The sequence below is a fragment of the Trachurus japonicus genome, chromosome 1 (genome assembly GCF_045865225.1).
Source record: "Trachurus japonicus isolate A0001 chromosome 1, Traja_1.0".
NCBI lineage: Eukaryota > Metazoa > Chordata > Actinopteri > Carangiformes > Carangidae > Trachurus > Trachurus japonicus.
In genome coordinates this window covers 15,760,942-15,780,015 of record NC_140907.1, presented here as the reverse complement: position 1 = coordinate 15,780,015, position 19,074 = coordinate 15,760,942, and the positions used below count along the sequence as shown (strand labels likewise).

General features: G+C 41.0%; 1 protein-coding gene across 1 annotated transcript; it reads left to right on the top strand.

Annotated features, from left to right (window-relative positions):
* The first annotated feature begins 11,145 nt into the window (after positions 1-11,145).
* Positions 11,146-18,219, top strand: lyl1 (LYL1 basic helix-loop-helix family member). The gene is made up of 4 exons (XM_085775343.1): positions 11,146-11,396; positions 12,604-14,130; positions 16,174-16,271; positions 16,943-18,219. Exons 2-4 carry the CDS (start codon positions 13,400-13,402, stop codon positions 17,464-17,466), a joined length of 1,353 nt encoding a protein of 450 aa, XP_085631469.1. The 5' UTR covers positions 11,146-11,396; positions 12,604-13,399; the 3' UTR covers positions 17,467-18,219.
* Positions 18,220-19,074: the final 855 nt, after the last annotated feature.

The following is a 19,074-nucleotide window of genomic DNA, read 5'->3' as shown; positions in this document are numbered from 1 at the left end:
ACAAGTTTGTCTGGAAGCAGAAGATAAAGAAGAAAAAAATTCAAAGTTTTTATCATGAAAATAAAATCATCCTGCATGTTTTTGGAAAAGCAGGAGTGTGTTTCAGAGGACAGAAAAAAATCATATTTTCCTTTTTTTTTAAACTAGAAAACATAATGATTACTTTATGTAAGTTAAAAATCACTACCACAGTCAGTCTTTTGTTGTGTTGATGAGAAGTTCAACCTGTCTCATTCTGTCCCATCAACACCTCCCTAATACACACACACAGTAACTGGACGTGTTTTGACAGGTGGTCATCAATGGTTTATACTGTATAATAGCAGCGTAAGTTCCTCAGGAAGAGACCAAGTGTTCACATGTGTGGTTGTGTTTGTGTTATGAACAAAACCAAATGACAGACGACCAGAGTGCGCATACACACACACGCAAAGTAGTGTGAGCCTCTCTCTCCCTCCTCCTCAGTCAAGGCTGAACGTTATTTCAGTCACAATGAGTCCAGTTGTCACTGAGCCCCATGTCCAAAAAACATTTCATTCCCTTCTCTGTATTACATAAACCACCAAACATCTGGAGGACAGATGTCTATCTCTCCTCCGTCTTCTGTTTTTTCTGTCCCCCTTTCTCCCTTTCTCCTTCTTTTTCCTTTAGGCAGGCCTGGTGTTAATCCCTCTCTCCTCCACCTGGTCCAGACCACCCACACACTGAGCAGTGCAGCCGTGGGCCACCAGCAGAGAGCATGTGTGTGTGTGTGTGTGTGTGTGTGTGTGTGTGTGTATTTGCATGTATTTACACAAGCAATAATAAAAAGCATAAAAATGGAAATGAACCAGTGGGAGGTACAAAGTTTTACTGTACAGGATTGGATTTTTTCTGTTTTAATGTTTCTGACAGCTCATAAACATGATAATCAAATTCTTGCCTGTAACAAATATAGTACTCCACGTAACAACAAACAGCACACATTCATTCATGGAAATATGAACAGCAAAAAAACTGTCCTATTTTTTTCATTAAGAGAGGTCATTGTTTTTTCCTTTTCAGTCAAAACTGGGGAAAATTCTCATACGCCATGTTGATTTGACGCAAGTAATACATTTCTTATGAAACTTTCATAAAGTTTCATAATTTCCCCTATGTAAATGGCATGGATACATATTTTTTTTTATATGCCCTTACAATGTCATAGTTATAAGTGCTGTTTTTCCTGCAATGGTGCCAGCTCAAATCATATAGCTACATCTGATGATCAGTCATTAGCTGCATTCTCCTGATTTTAAAGTCATCTCATCATAATAATGTGACCATGAACATACCACACAATGAGAAATACACAGAGAAAATACTGAAAAATCCTTCAAAATCTCTTCGAGGTTGTGTCGAAGTTCAATAATTGTCCTATGTCTCCATCTAGTGGTGAAACAACGAAAGCGCTGAAACAATCAAAAGTGCACAGTCGACAGTGAGAAAGAGAGCAGCTGAATCTTTTTCTAGTAGACTTCAGCAGTCGAGCTGTCCCCAAGCATGCAGCAAGCATGCAGGAGATTATTATAAAAACTGTATCATATCCTAGCATTCACATTTCAAATTTACATTGAACAACAACAAAATCTTTTAAATTCATGAGTTCGTCTGTGTAACCCTGACAAAGAAGCTTCATCACAAGGAAATGTAAGGAAGACAAGTGGAGATTCAGAATTACAACAAAATAGAGTCTGTGACTGTGGAAAGGCTCTATCTGACCTGACCTGCTAATTATCACCACTGAGGCGCATTTTGAACCTTGACTCACAGCTGCTCCAACAGCTGCACTGGGACCGACAGAACAGACGGCCAGGAATATGTTAAAAAAAAATAAATAAATAAATTCTGGTCAAAATCAGGTGCAGAAATAACTATCCAAGGAGGCAAGTGATAACTGGGTCCATTTATTTACTGTATTCTATTCTATTCTGTTTTTGTTGTTGTTTTTTTAAACTTATTTCTATTTATTCATATACTAATTTCCTATACTTGTTACTATTATTCACTTTATTCTCTCTCGTCAAGTTGTCCTATAGTGCTTTAGTGCCTATAATGCTTTCATGTGAAATCATTATTATTATTATTATTATTATTATTATTACATCTATGATTTTGTTCAAATAAGTGGAGTTTAAAGGGATAGTTCACCCTAGAATGATATTTCGCTCATTATCTACTCACCCTCATGTTGACTAAGGGCTGGAAGAAGTTTCAGAGTCCTCCGTGGCTTCTCTGAGTTACAGGGGGTCTCGGCATAGCAGTGCATGTCCATATAACGGTTGCAAAGGGACACCGGAGCTCTTCGTAAAAAAACACACACAAAAAAACATCCAAATACCTCCATGCTGCTCGTATGTAATGTCCGTCTTGTGCTGAAGCCCCAAATTGCGTAATTGTCCCGAAAAAAATTAAATAAGTCTATATTTTAAGCTTGTTTGTAGCGGAAGCTTCTCGAAGCTCCTCTTCCTGGTCCGTCCAAATCTCGCGTGATTCGCAGTAACCGCACTGACGCATACTGACGCCGGCGCAAATCACGCGAGATTTGGACGGACCAGGAAGAGGAGCTTCGAGAAGCTTCCGCTACAAACAAGCTTAAAATATAGACTTATTTAATTTTTTTCGGGACAATTACGCAATTTGGGGCTTCAGCACAAGACGGACATTACATACGAGCATCATGGAGGTATTTGGATGTTTTTTTGTGTGTGTTTTTTTACGAAGAGCTCCGGTGTCCCTTTGCAACCGTTATATGGACATGCACTGCTATGCCGAGACCCCCTGTAACTCAGAGAAGCCACGGAGGAATCTGAAACTTCTTCCAGCCCTTAGTCAACATGAGGGTGAGTAGATAATGAGCGAAATATCATTCTAGGGTGAACTATCCCTTTAAGTAAAATCCTGGCATTACCAGATAACCTGGTCATTTATACCAACATAGACATTACTTTACCAAAATCAGAAAAAAATACTTGTGCAATAACGCTGGAGTGTGAATGTAACTGTTTGAGTGTGAATCACGTCTCTCAGGGGGAGAGTAATGGAGTATAAGGGGCAGGCCCTTTATTTCAGAATGATTCAATCAGACTGATTAATACCGATTCATTTGTTGCTTTTGCACATGAAGAGTTGTGTGTAAAAGCAGAAGAGGCAGTTGCTACTTTGCTATTATTACAAATTGTTCCCATCTTTCAGTCATAAACAGTACATTATGTACAAGAGACTTTTAGAAAGGAAAGCAATCTGCATGAAGTCTTTATCCAAAACAAACAATCAAGTCCAGAGCGAGGGAGTTCCAAACAGGAACTCATATATTTTGAATTAGCAGTGAAAAGTGAGCGAGAAAGTGGAAAAGCGATGCTGTGTTTCCTATTATTGTAGGATGGGGGCAGACAACAGGGCCGAGTCCCACCACCACGCTGTGAACACACCAGTGGAATTTGGATGGCGGCACTGCTGATGATGAGAAATATGAGAGAGGAAGACACAATACACTGTTGTTCCACGCAGTCAGTGTCATCGTGACCCAAGTGCACGCGCATGCACACACACACACACACACACAAACAGACATTACATGTATTTTTATTATGTGTGTGCTTGATGGCACATGCCCAGTGACTATTTGAACACACACACAATTGCTGCACTCTCACACAGTGGACCAAATAAACACACACACACGCATGCATGCACATACGCACTCCCACAGGCTATTGTCAGCTCACATCTCATATGGAAATATTTGTAGTTGTGTTGCCAAAAGTGGAAGTGGATGCGTGTTGGCCATTGGAGAAGCCACAGCGCACTCATAAAGTTCTGCACGTATGAGTGCGATGACGCTTCAGAGTCAATGGTCAGTCAGACTGAGGCCTGCAGGTCAAATGAGTCAGACCAGTTCCTCCAATGAGAGGCACTGGGCTGCCTCTCAACTCCTGCTCACTTTCACTGATTTTCCACACTGATGAAACCCAAATGAAAAATCACCCTGGGATAAAATTATCCCAAAATGGTTCAAGGCCGTCATAATACGTGGTCTGTTTTCTACAGAAAAGCCACAGTTTACAATTACAGTAAACACCACTACACCTGATGGTTAGTTTTGTTAAAGCAGAAGTAAGTGGTCCGGTCGTTTTCGCTAATGCTGCGTTCCAGGCAGGCTTTTGAAATCGTAAATTACAGCTTCAAGTCACAACTTACGACTTTGTAGCGTTCCAGGCAACCCACTCGTGTTTTTCCGACCTGTTTTACCGGTGAAAGTCACTATAACGGCCACTCGTAACTTCTGACCCGTGAACTCGTACCAGATCGAACTGGTACGACTTCACGGTCGGAAAAATACGAGTTTCCTTGAACGCACCATAACAGTCCTCGTCCCTACGTCACCACATTCACGGCGTCCCTTGGCTGCACACACAGCCCTGCATGCCGTTCTCTCTCCTCATTGGATAAAAACTGTAGGATACGATAAATGTTTTCTCCTCGGCTCAGAGCAGAGCAGAGGGACTGACAGACCCGTGTTTCAGTCCAAACACTCTATGTAAGTGATTGCTGTCGGAAGATATAACTATTTAAGACTTATATTAACACAAATATATCACTTACTTCTGCTTTAAGGTCACCCTGAACCTCCTATCATTTTTTTTTCACCAAGGTTTGTTTTATGTTCTCCATATGGTGTAATTCAACATCCCAGTGTGGTGGTCAGATTCCTCTTACAATATCATCATTACAGTAACAGGAAATAAATGGAAGTTATAAAACTTTGAATAGGATCAGAAAGTAGGAATAAAGGTAAGAACTGAAAATAAAATGAGACATGATAAAAAAAAAGTAAAAGAGTAAAGTTTTGATTTATTGTATCAATTTGGTGTGAATAAAAATGAAACATCATCCTCGTAACATAATACACATTATGTCTGATGGAATTTGTTATGGTCGATAAGGAATAACAATTAAAAAATAAATAAAAATAAAATACAATTCCATAAAAGGTGACTCACTGAAATGTGTTTGTCTCCGCATCCCCTGTGGTTACCACAGGTGTCAGTGTACAGCTGTATGAATCAGGATGTAAATGACTAATGAGTCAGAAAGGTCAATATTTACCTACTCATCCTCATTATCAGTCATTATTGTCCTCAGAGACACGTGCACACATGCTATAGGCCAACCTGAACAAAGTGCTACTATTTGTGGAGACTGTAAAAAGATGCTGTACCTCATGGAGACTTTGCAGTACGACTTTATCACAGCTTTGTAAATGTTGTTCCTCCTCATAAAAACACAGCACTCCGCTGCTTCCTTGGCTCCTGTTCAACTGTTGATGTGGAATGTAGAGTATGTGTGCAATCAAGGAAACTATTGATTGAGCCTATTATGATCTGACTAGGCCGCTGAGTCTATTCTGAGGCAGGACACAATAAAGGAGCCCTCTCTCCCCCCTCCTCATGTCTATTCCACTTTACTTTCTGATTTTCTCCAAATACATTTTTGTTCATCTTTGTTTATTTTTTCCTCCACCTCCCTGCATGTGCCCTCCGTTCCAGTCATTAAGGGGAATACCGGTATATGTTTCATTCATGTTTTAGAGAGGTGTCTGAATATGAGGTTGCGGAGCGTCCGTACCCTCACACCTGTGGCTGTGGCAGACATATCCTGTTTGGAAAAGGCTTCACCAAACACCCTAATCCACCCGTCTGCGCACCCCTCTCCTCCGCCCCTCTCTCCTACTAAACCCCCCCTCCCTTCTGCTCTGCCAAACCAGGAAGTGTGCACAGGAAACAGCTGTCCCTCACGTCCGCCCGCTCGCCTCTCGCCAGGTGCATCCTGGGAACGGAGCGATGTGTGACCGTCGACATGTGGCTGACACTGTATGAGGTGTCGTTACAGTAATCAGGATCACCATGAACTTTATACAGCAAGAAGATAAAAATAAAGCTCCTTGCTGCTCTGCTCGGTTGTTTTAAATTCTATTTGTGAAGCAAGGGTTTCTGTAAATCTACAGAGCAGATACGACCGTTCAATGTAGTTTTGTTCGATTTGCTTAAGATGAAGCGGATACACTCACGAATGATCACCTCTCATGAGATTAAGGGGAACTCCACATCATAGTCTGTTTATAGGTGGTGACAAGAAGTACTGCAAATAGGAATTAACTATCTATTCTCTCTTTTGTTCTGAAGGAAGTTTGATTTGCTTAAATTTTTCAGTCCATCATGACGAGTCTCACTGTGTTGCAGTGTAAAACCAAATATTAAAAAAAATAAATAAATAAACAATGTTTGGTCCAAATTTTTTCACAGAAATCTATTTGTTTGTGGTCCAACAGTATAGATGTGATTGTCCCCACAGTTTCAGAAAAAAGTGTAACTGTCCAGACTTTTTCATCGAGAAAAAAAAACTCTTATCTGCCTCTTTAATATCTTACAAAACATTTGGATAAATCTGTTATAGTGATATTGCAACATGCTCTTGAACTGGTTTCAGGTGGTTTCTCTGACTTTTCAAAAAATTCAAACTGATCTCCAATGAATCAGACACAGAGTCAATGTTGTGTTAATGTAAGTGGTTCACATCCAGGACCATCCTCACTTGTCCTGACTCTTCTCCATAATGTGAAACTCCCCTTGCTGAGTGAACTGGAGCTGGATGGCTGGTCTCCAAGACAATCAGGAAAAATAAACAGAGTCGACATCTGTCGCAGCAAAGGAGGAGAGAGAGCGTCTGTCCAGGCCTGCGCTCGCAGCATTGTTTGTCACTTTCTCCATGCAATGCACTGCGAGTAGTGCCTCAAACAATTAGGTTCCAGTGATCCCTATCACCAGACACACAATAGTGTTTACATGACGTGGAGGAAACGTGGCCATGGAGCCGACTTTGGGGAGTGTGTGTGTGTGTTTTCATGGGCATGTGCTTGTGTGTCTGTGCCCCTTATTGCAGGACGCTACACATCGCGTTTGGTCGGAATGAAAAATGTTTCTCTTCTATGAGAAGACTTCAAAAACTGTGTTGTGTTTGTGACCTTTATGACTTATCTAGAAACCTTCCCCATCTCTGCCATACTTGGTCTGGTAGGCTATGACCAGTAGCTTATGTTGGCTAACATTTGCTAACTTTACATCAATTAGTGTATCATTGACAATTTTTGATCAGTTTTCGTACACAAAACTCAGCTCACCAAATGATGACGTCTTTATGTCAAATTAATCGAGAATTCAGATAAATTAAAAAAGTGGATCTGTATGTGCAATATGCATGCAGTAGACAAACTATAGGTGGCAGATAGACCTTTTAAACCCACTTTGAAAGTACAGTCATGTCAAAAGGTGTTACATCAAAACTCACACACATGTTTTGACTAGTTGTTTCTGTCAAGCAGTTTGGTGAAAAATGTACTTGTAAGCATAGTGGATGAAATGTTGTGGCAGACAAGTTAACTGCTAACACATTAGCCATCTAAGAACGTGCAAGCCACTGAGTCACTGAGCTTTTTCTGTTGTATAAATCTTCCATGACTAAAGGTTAAGGTGAAATGGGAGTAAAGTAAAGGATAAAAAACTAAAAGGCTAGAGAGCCAACTGTCAGTCAACGAGCTTGAAGTTTTGCATACCCAGATCTTATGTCAGTGCTGGAGAATGGCCCAGCTGCACTCATTATCTTTGTGCTATTGGGGAAATTGCTGTGACTTGCTCGGACTGGCAAGACCTTTAATGTGGCTGCTAACAGCACTGTACAAATCTTTACAGCGAAGCCTGTTTGCACCATGAAACATCGCTACTGAGCTATGATACAGTACTGTAGCTTCTGCCATGTTAAACAAATGTATCTGAGAGGTCCTCACAGTTGACCTATGCAAGATATATTTGCACGTGTGCGTGTGTGTGTGTGTGTGTGTGGGGTGGGGGGTTAATATCCCGACTTCACCCTGCACAGGCAGTGCTGAGTAACACTCGAACACCTGCAAGTCTCCTTTTGACTGTAATTAGACTAACTTCACCACAGAGTTTCACACATTATGATTTTAAGGCAGTGGACACACACACACACACACACACACACACACACACTCTCTCTCTCACACACACACACACACACACACACACACACACATCGTAAACACATTATAACAGAGACACCACTAAATTTACATGTATTTTTTCTTTTCCTGCGTTTCCAGGTTATTTTCACTCAGACAGGCTCCCCCATCAATACTCTGTTTTATTGAGTTGGGTATTTTGAGGTAGCCAGTAGGAGGGCGTGACAACATGGCTCCGAGATTAAAACAATCCTCTCTTGATTTCTTCCTCACTCAAGGGAGAAGCGGAAGCTGTCTGTTATCGTTTGTTTCTATTATTATTCCCCATTTACAGTTTGGGTGTTCACACGGCGCCTTAAATGAGAGAGTCAACGATTTGTCTTGTGTGTCTTTTCACTTTTAAGGTGGAGCTGCCCAGAATAAAGACAAAGTCAGCTGAGACAAATTTTTACAGTACAGTCAGAGTGGGGAAACCAAAGAGGTTTTTACTGTCCAGCAGCTCACGTGGTCTCCTGACCTCAAAAAGACCATCACATTTGATCACAATCTAGAGGCTTCAAACTCCATTCTCAAAGTCTTCACATTATGGTTATTTATTTATTTATTTAGCCATTTTTTTGTCTGTAAAGACATAAGTTGTTGACACCATGTCTTTTTCATCTAAGTTTGACTAATTATCTTGTCATTTCAACAAATTGTGCATATGACAACCTATTAATTGATAAATTAATTGTAAAATGTTAAAAAATTTAATTTGTAAAAACAAACAAACAAAAATCTAAATTTCCCTCAGCATCAGAAAAGTCCCACTATTTATAAGCATAAAAATAGAACAATGATATTATATTTGGCGGTTAAACTGCTTTCGCCTTAACTGTTTTTCTTTCTTTTCCAGTCAGTGAAAATATTAAAAAATAAAATAAAATCAATAAATTAAATTGATTACAATATTGTGAATGAACCCCACAAAGAAACAGCCACAAAATTAACAACTTAACAACTTTTAACAGGAGTATATAAAGCACAGGAAAATCTAAAATCCCAAAGGATTTCTCTCTGTCCCTTGTGTAGCTTTATATATGTTTCAGGCAAATTCATGCAGCATCTGCAGGCGCAACGGTGCCACTACAACGTTATTCTAGCACACAGAGTGTGATCAACTGGAACCACAGCTGCCGGACGCAAAACAGTGTGACAGACCAATAGATGACACTCACTGGGCTCTGATTGCACACAGTTTGTTGTTCATGTCAGCGTGTTCACACCCCAGAGCAGTTTATTGTTAAAATGCTGATGATAATAATGATGATGATGATGATGATGATGATGATGATGATGTTGATGATGATAGTAACGATGAAGCTGATGACAGATTTGTTGAGCAGTCGTTGAACAAACGGCTTTCTTTCCCAGGACCTTGAAGGTCACGTAACTGTAAAGCCTTTATAATGTTTGTGTTTCAGTCTGTCTAAGAAGGAAATGACTGAGGGAATGTAAAAGAGGTGCTGACCCTGAGGTTGACACACACACACACACACACACACACACACACACACACACACACACACACACACACACAGAGTTAGAATAAGTGAATAGAAATGGGTGAGCAGAGGGGAGAACGGGTGAGAGATAGATTTAGGAAGGAAGTTTGGGAGCACTTGGAGAGGAAAGTTACACTGACGACATGTGTGTTGGTCATCAGTGACACAGGTGTGCTCTGATGTCAAAAGAGAAAAGCTCAGCGACCAAACATCTGTCTCAAGTCCAGTCCTACTAATATGAGGCACAATTATTTTCATCATTACAGTAAATGATCTTCCTATTATTGGATAACTGCACTGTGGTTTTATGTTTCATATTTTCATTATTATCATGAATTTAGTGACATTTAAGCAACTGAGACTAACAAAACTACTGCACCTTTTCTAATTACTAATGTGATCAGTTAAAAAATGTAGTGTTGATCGAGTAATCAATTAATTGACCAATGGGCTTACAAAAAAAAAAAAAGCTTTAAAAGAACAAAAGCCTGATCAGTTTGCATCAAATCCATATGTGTCAAGTCTGTCAATGAAAACCCATTATATATTCATGTAATGTTTATATTTATGTACAGTTTGATTTTTTACATATACACATACATCATCAGCATATTGAAATACACTTTTGTTGTGGATATTTTTAAACAAAGATTTTACACAAGGGTGATTTCCCAAGTAATTGTGTTACTTGTGGCATTTGTCAACATGTGCACATTCACTGTGTCTGTGTGTGTGTGTCTGTGTGTGTGCATGAGTGTGCATGTGTGTGGATGAGCAGAAGCACGTGTGCACAGTACATCATTTTGTCTGTTTATTATATTGTGATATAAGTGCAGTTGCGGATATTTTCTTGGAAACAGGCCAGGTCCCCTTCAAAGCCTGGGACTGACCAGTCTAGTGTGTGTGTGTGTGTGTGTGTGTGTGTGTGTGTGTGTGCGCGTGTGTGTGTGTGTGTATGTGTATGTGTTGGTATGGTAGTGCAGGGGAGGAGGAGGGGTGGTGGAGGTTTCTTATCTACAGGCCACAGGCAGCTTTTGAGGCTCTTATCAGCAGCCACCATATTGTACTAGCACATCCTCTTGTCCAGCAGGGAGCGGAAAACTCTCCTTGCAACATGGTTCCCTCTCTCTCTCTCTCTCTCTCTCTCTCTCTCTCTCTCTCACCCACCTCACATTTGCCAGTACCAGAGCTCTCCGACTGGCAACCAACTATAGCATTGTGTCTTCTTGGCGAAGAAGAGTGAGAGATAGATAGGACAGTGAAAAAGAGAAAGAGAGAGACTGAGAGAGAGACAGAGAGAGAGAGAGAGAGAGAGAGAGGTGAGAATGACATATGGACAGGGGGAGATGGAAGAAACCCGCACCATCCATCTCCATGGTTTGACTGAGTCTTCGTTCAAAGGAGCAACTTCTCAACAAATAACAAATGTGTGCGTTGGGACCGTCCTTCTGTCTCATTCTGCCGTAATTTCTCTGTGAATATCTGGGACCTTTGTTACTTTTGTGATTATTTTATTTCTAATTATTAATTCTTAGACTCCTCTGAGTATGTGGAGTTATTTTGAGTGGTGTCAGACACTTTGGCTCCAATTCTGACCTCAGCGATTGACAGACAGTGACAGGCTGCAGTGGTGTGTGAGCGACCTGAGGAGGAGGAGGAGAAGGAGGAGGAGGAGGAGGAGGAGGAGCAGGACGTTAAACACTGAGAAGATACAACATGTGCGTTCACAGATCACTTGAACTCTGACGGATTTTGCATGACAGATGAGCCACACTGGATGTCATCATGTATCTGTGAGTATTCAAGACCACTGAAAGTTATACTTTATTTTACATAACTCATGTGTTAGTACAGGATGGTTTGCAGCCATAAATAATTATCTTAAATAATAATAAGCATCTGATAGAAGTTTTCATCAAATGTGTCACATGTCATATGCAGTATTTTTTATTAAAATGCTTGGTTGATGTATATAATTCATCTTTATGAATTATATAAATAATAAACTGTGATTTCAATCAAGATAGAATTTTTATTTGAAATAATTTCAGTTGATTAAATTGATGAACTCGAAAATTGTTCTGCTAAAAACTGAATAATATTTTTGGAGACTCATTATGGCAAATATATATCCAGCATATTGTGCATTATGAGGCAATATCAAATAATATGAATTCAACAAATAGGAAAATACATATTCTGGACAAATATAAAATTTTGTGCAATTAAGTAATTAATTATTAATCATGATGAATACTGTTGGCAACATAAAGGTTTATCACATTTACCAAAAATATATCATTTGAGTAACTGGTTCATGCTATTAGAGCCGGTTGGGCAGAAATGTGGAGGTTAAAATGTCTGAAGATCCACGCTGGACTTGACAGAATTAAATATGTCACTGATACAACGACAAATTGACATCACTGTTTTGTTTGTTAGCTGTCAAAGTAAAATAGTTTAATATTTGTGCAGCACAAATAAACCTGTAATGATGAGCACTTGTTATCAAAACCTTCTTAATATCTGTCTAAAACTGTAGCTTAGTTTGAGGTTATTTTCATCAAGACAATTAAAGATAAAGATACTTAGAAAACCTGTGTAATAATGTCTCTACACATCACTGTGGAAAAAGGAAACTGCACAAAAATAAAGTCATGTCTACTGAGAAGAGACAAAACAGGAACAATTGATTGCAAAACCTGAGAAATCATCAGAGTTTTGCACACTGCAGAGCAGAGAGCACACAAATGTCTGTCTGCTTGACAACGTCAAGTTAAACAGAGAATCCACTTGCATTTTAACATCACATCAGAGCTGCAGAATAAAAGGTCTAAATGAACATGCATGCACCCAGCCTACACTGAGGACTCAGATTTTGACCTTTGGGCACATTTTCACATCTTATTGCCTTTACTAAATATACACCGAAAAATATATACTGTATCCTGACTGTGTGTTTTTTTCTCTCGATCTCTTTCTTTCTCTTTTGTTCAACAGACTCTTTGATATCAATCCAATCTTTACCGGTCTGGGACGTTCTGAATGCTTAAAAGGATTTTGACTCACATCCTCAAAATACACTCAGACAGACATATAGACAGACTCATTAAGAGAAGCCACTGGAGACTCGTTCAGAACCTAGAATCTGCTGCTCAGGATGTGCTGTAAGACAAATACACACATCCAGTTCAAATCAGACCACAGAAACCTCCACGCTACACACGGAGACAATACCACAGGAGTAGCCCTTCATGTGTGATTGCAACACACTGAAATGACCACATTTTGTTTCATTTGCGTCCTCTGCAATGTCCAAGTGAGGGTAAAAACACAGACTCACATTTAATCACACTCCTGACACAGTTACGATTCGACAACAGCCGACAGAGGTGGGAAACAAACACGGGCAATTTGGTGTATAGCTGAAGCTCACCGTACACGGCAAATGGACTGACGGCTTCAAACTCACATGTTGACCCTGGTAACAATAAGAGCAACTGATGGATTTCAGGTTTAGTGAGGTAGAGCAGAAAACTCAAGCAAAATCTGCAGGAAGGTGGAACAAAGGAAGAGGACATAGAGGTTTTTTTGTTGCCTTTATAGAGAAGACGCATATTAGCTAGGAGAGGTCTGAGGGGATCTGTGAGACTACCTGTAGGTGGTACCTATGAACATGTTAGTTACTCTCATACACATATAAAGACACCACAGGGACAAGACACAGTGACACACACCCACAGCACTCACGCTGGGCGGCTGAGAGGAACAAGAGAAAGACAGAGACTTCACCACCATGATGGAAAAGCTGAACCCCACCAGCCCGGCTGTCTCACCTCCCGACCTACCTCGCCCCTCCTCCTCCTCCTCCTCCTCCTCTTCTTCTGCCTCCTCCCCGACCTGCACCACCGTTGAGCAGCACAGTCCCCCCCAGAAACAGACTTCAGCATCCTCGGACACCCTCGGCAGCCCCCATCCCGCTAACAAGGCAGGGCACAAGGGACACACGGATGTCCCAACCGCTGACCCAATAGTGTTAACCAATCACAACGCAGACAAAGCTGCCGCACCTGAGCCCATCGTCATGGAGACCGAGCAAGAGCAAGCGGAGAAGCAAGAGGGACCGACCACCATCACCATGGCCCCTGCTGCTTCTGCCAGCAGGTCCCCAACTCTTTCCTCTCCACCCCCGCTCCTCCCGGCGCCAGCCAAGACGTCCCCGTGCCCGGTCCCACCTCCAACCTCCACAACATCTTTTCCTGCATCTTCTTCATCCTCTCCCCTTCCTCCTCACATTCCAGTCATCAGCCTCGGCCACAGCAAGCCCCCTCTGCCTCTCCACAACACCCCTCTGACTGCCCTCCATCCAATCCCCAGCCTCCTACATGGGCCTCACGGGGACATCCGCCGCAGCCAGCTCACCTGTTTACCTGTGGCGAGCTCTGGAGGCCCTGGAGCCCCTTCGGCTCCCTCGCCAGGGCCCCTGCTGCCTCAGCAGTACCTGCCTGCACATCCCTTCTTCCCCAGGTGAGAATTGGCTTCCTTTTTTTTAGATTCATCCTTTTGACAGAGCATCCCATAATATTAACCTTGTGATCTCCTCAAAATTAGACCACCCATGGCACACTGCGTATGAGCAAGTGGGCAGAGTGATTGTTTAGTCTGAATAATTTTTGGAGGCCTTAACCCTTCTCTGGTGTTCAGGTCACCAGTGACCTGTTTTCAGGTTTTAAATGCATACAAGTGCCACATACATTTGTTTATACTGTAACATCAAGGCTTTTTGACTTTGTCAGGAACCTCAATTTAAACAAAATAAAACAAACAATTTTTTTTCACAAAATTCTAAAATGCTCTAGTTAAAATTATGACATTTGTGGTGTTAGGGTCCATTTTGACCTGGTAATAATGAGGGTTAAAACTGAAATCATAAGTGCAAAACCAACTTTTCCATGGATAAGGAAGCCTAACAATGTAACCAAGAGATGAGAAACAAATGGGATGATAAATAATTGTTTTAGTTTGTTTTACAGCTGATTTAAGACTCGGGTCAAAACTGACCTGAACACCATAAATGGTAGCGGAAAACTGACAAGAAGAAGGTTCAGTTGAAGCCACACCAAAAAAATATTAAAACCAATATTTTCATGGATAAGGGAGCCTAACAATGTAACCAAGAGAAGAAAAACAGATTGGATGAAAAAAAAAAGTTTTTAGTGTATTTTACAGCTGATTTAAAACCCGGGTCAAAAATGACCATATGACCATAGATGGCAGTAGAAAGCTAACACAAGACGAAGGTTAAAACAAAAAACACAAAAATGATTGCTGAACAATCAAAAAACAATAATAGTTTTATATAGTTTTAAAGGTTTTCTTATCCATTTAATTTTGCAATCCCTCATGTCTAGAAGGATTTCTCCCCCAGATATTAAGAGCTGACAGTGTACTGTAGATAACCTTGTTGCATTTGAACCTTTGTCTGAATTATGTTAAAATCGTATGAATTCATCTCTCTTCAGAACATCTGCAGCACATAAAATCAGACCAATAAATGTCACCTTCTCATTCACCTCCTTTTTAAACAGGAATACAAACAGGTGTGTGACACTAAACCATGAAATTTATTGCGATATGGCTTCCTGACGATGATGCCGCTTCGTTGGTCACAATGCCAAGTTTCTGTTTCGTATGAAACCTCAACTGCTGGGATTTCATGACTTCCCATTGTGATTAATAGTAACTGTTCTGCACGGTTATGTGAAATTGACAGCAGGATGTGTGCTGTTATGAAGGCACCTCACATTTCTTAAGCTAAATTTACTCATCAGGACATTTGGTTACTGAGCATGAAGTTGTATTATTTAATGACTTTTTGTGCATTTAACATCAAAAACCTGTCAACACACACAGCCAGTTTTAATTGCAGCTAAATATAGTCGTTGAACTGACAAAAGGCAACAGACCAGAACTCTTAAGCTTTTGGGGGGGTTGAGAAATTGGCAACTCATAGCTCTCATGAAGAAAGGCATTCATTTGCAGACATTATCAAAGCCCTCCCACTGTTCATCTATTCTCTCCTCCAAAGAGGATTGTCCACACCGTTTCTTTCTGTAAAAGAGCATCAGCTATATTTAAAAAACTGACTGTTTTTTCCAATGTGGCGACATCTATGGCTTCCCCATCTGTCATGGAGGTCTGGGAATAAGGTTCCCTCTTCACTTCTCTCTGGTTTGTTTGTAGCAGGAAGCATTGATCTATCTCATCCCCCTGAAGAAGAATCAGTCAGTTATCAGGCTTAATGAGAGTGGGCTAAAACACTGCATGCACACTCAATCAACGCCACTAACATAATCGCACCACAGTTAATGGCTTCAACCATTTTCTTCCTTTCTCTGGTCACTCTCTAAAATCCTTCTCTCTCTCTTCCTGGTCTTATTTACTGCAAGATATCCTGCAGCAGCCTCATGTGATTATCATATGCTTTTATATTTAGCTGCATGTTATTGTTAAAGGTTGATTGTGCATGCTGTCACATTTTCACACACACTGTGCTATATTTTCATCTAGTTCTTACCTGGGTCCTTCAGGAGGAAACTATGGCGTCATCAACGCCAACCGGATCAAGAGAAGACCCTCGTCACACTTTGAGATGGAGATCAATGAATGTGAGTTTCTCTGCATCCGAATCAAACAGTGACATCAGTGCAGCCACAGGAGCTGCAGACAATTGTCTGCATGTTTTGAGTGTTGTCCTCAGTTCGGAGATTAAGATTGATGTAATAGGTATTAAAAGGCTAGTTTACTGATATTCTTCTTTTTTTCACTGTCATTAATTCCTGTGAAAGAAACACAAACAAAGTGTAAGCTCATCTCACAACACATCTTTACTTCCCTACATCTGTGGCTTTCTGCCTCAAGCTCGATGGGTTCTTCTGAAAATGCCAGTTTTTAGAAATGGATCTGAAAATACACTTGAAAAGGAATACATAAAATCCACAAAGCAGCAAATGTTACAGAACAGGACTGTAGAATTTGGGTCTGTTTTAAGTGATGGATTGATACACATTTGGTACTTAGTATTTACAGCTGCATTTGTTTTACAGTAAGTGGAACTTACTCAAAATAAACTACAGTGTCTATGTTCATGTTAGTTATGGAAATGGCTGTGTCACTGTGGCTCAGTGATGTGTTTTCAGCAGTTTTTGGATGATAAATTTACAGATTTCTGTTGCACAGAATGTTTGTACTTAAAAATATGTTGAATATTAAATCCAAAATGTACATTCATTTTTCCTCTAAGGCTGCTCTCATACACATGTCCATGTGTGTCCAACAGGCCCCCCTCAGAAACTTGCTCGCCGTGTCTTCACCAATAGCCGTGAGCGCTGGCGACAGCAGAACGTGAACGGGGCTTTCTCTGAGCTCAGGAAACTCATTCCCACCCACCCACCCGACAAGAAGCTCAGCAAGAACGAAATCCTGCGCCTGGCTGTAAAGTACATCAACTTCTTGGTCACTCTGCTCAATGACCAGGCCCAGGACAAGAGCAGGGACTCAGCTGAGGACTCGGCCGAGGACGAGGGCACCGTAGCAGGGTCAGTGAGCAACAGACTGAACCCTCTTTTTCAGTCCACCACCGCCGCCATGCCATCTTCAGCTGCCCTCGCTACAGCCCACAGAGACAGAGACTCAACTGACTCAGTCATCGCTCTGGCTAATTCCCCAGCAACATCCAGTTGCTATGGTGACACGGACAGTGAGGAAAGCTTTGGGGCTAAGACTTCTTTGTTGACCCAAGGCATTCTGGGAAAGGTCAAGGGTCAGTTAAGGATGGTGGCAAACACAAATGATGAGCGGTGACACCAAAGAGAATCAACCTGTGAGATGCGCTGCCACTGGGAGTTTAAATATCACACTTATGGACAAGACGGGGCTCCAAGACGTCCCAAAGTGTTTCAGGAGCCATTGCGGTTCTCGCTTCTGTCGCACGCTGCTGGAAGATCAACTCCTTCGTAGTGTGAATTCGTAGGAGATGGATTTTTTGGGGTGATAGTTTGTCATTTTAACTGTCTATGTGTTTTGCAGTGATGTGCAAATATTGAATGTGAGGTTTTTGTTTTTAAGTAAAATATTGAAATATGCTCTGGAGCAGGCTAAGTGGCATGAAGCCTCACAGGACTACATTTTTGAAAAGAAGGTCACAGTGTTCCTTTGTTTAACATTACCCCTCAATGTCAAACAGCTTAGTCCATAGCATGGATGAATTATGCAAAATACGATCCTGGGAAATCTAATTGTGTTGTCTCAGGATAATATGGTTAATATACTTTAATTACAAAAATCTAATAGTCTTGAATTCCCCTGTTGTACACCCAGAAACATGTAAAATCCTATACAAGAGGGTTTAAAATGTAATTTTTGGTTCCGATCTACAGCCTCAAAAGTTTACATGTAAATAATCAACCTTTCACTTACTCCACCTGGAATCAAGTTACAGTTTTTATGTTCCTGCTGTTCTTATTGTGAGAGAAACAAGGCCAATGGTCCCACCCTGACATTGTGACACACTCGTACCAGACAGAAATAAAGTGTGTTTTAGTTTGCTGTTCCTTATTTGACATCCTCTTATTGCGCTCCAAAGACTTTGCTCTTTGTCAGCACGATTTCTCAACACATCCAAATGTTTTTGCTGCTTTCAGTTCAGGGAACATTCGTGCAAGCAGCAGTCTCAATGTGTGTCATGATCACGATTATAAAAATGCAATGCTATTAGGCGTAATGATAGAAAATGGAGGTTAGGTGGAAATTTCTTTTCTATAATCATAGTCTTGTTGAGTTTTTATGATAATAGTCATGTGCCCATATGTTCAAGGCTCAAAACAACAAATTTGTCACCACATGTTCTGTGGGTTGAATAGTCAAAGCCAAACTCCTTGTTGTTTGTTTGTGGTGTCCACCAGCACGACAGATTGACGAGAGCACTTTTAGCACAGATGGCATGAACACCAGTTAAATAAATAGTAACAAAAAAAACAAAAACACTGCGGGTGATGTGACAACCTGAAGCCGGATAAAACTGGTCTTTGACATTCCTGTTACAATCCCTGCCCTGGAAAAAAAGGGGAAAAATAAAAAAACATGTCATCCCATAAACTGATGGCATTTTCCAGAATGTTGCACATGTTGCACATGTGGTACGTGTGTGTGTGTGTGTGTGTGTGTGTGTGTGTGTGTGTGTGTGTGTGTGTGTGTGTGTGTGTGTGTGTGTGTGTGTGTGTGTGTGTGTGTGTGGACAGTCAAGGGAATGTGGTAAAGAATTGGCACTGATGTAACAGCAACAATTGTAGGTGTGCGGTTGTGTGTGAAGGAGGTCAGGGTGGATGTGGGATGCGGTTAGAGATGGGGTTAAGCATGATGGAGGGGCTGCATGTTTGGGGGGTACTTTGCAGCTGTGCAGTGGTGCTGGTG

Coding starts and splice junctions, on each gene's coding strand:
- lyl1 (XM_085775343.1), top strand. CDS start 13,400: ATGATGGAAAAGCTGAACCCCACCAGCCCGGCTGTCTCACCTCCCGAC. Junction 14,131..16,173: donor GCACATCCCTTCTTCCCCAG/GTGAGAATTGGC, acceptor ATTTTCATCTAG/TTCTTACCTGGGTCCTTCAG. Junction 16,272..16,942: donor TGAGATGGAGATCAATGAAT/GTGAGTTTCTCT, acceptor TGTGTCCAACAG/GCCCCCCTCAGAAACTTGCT.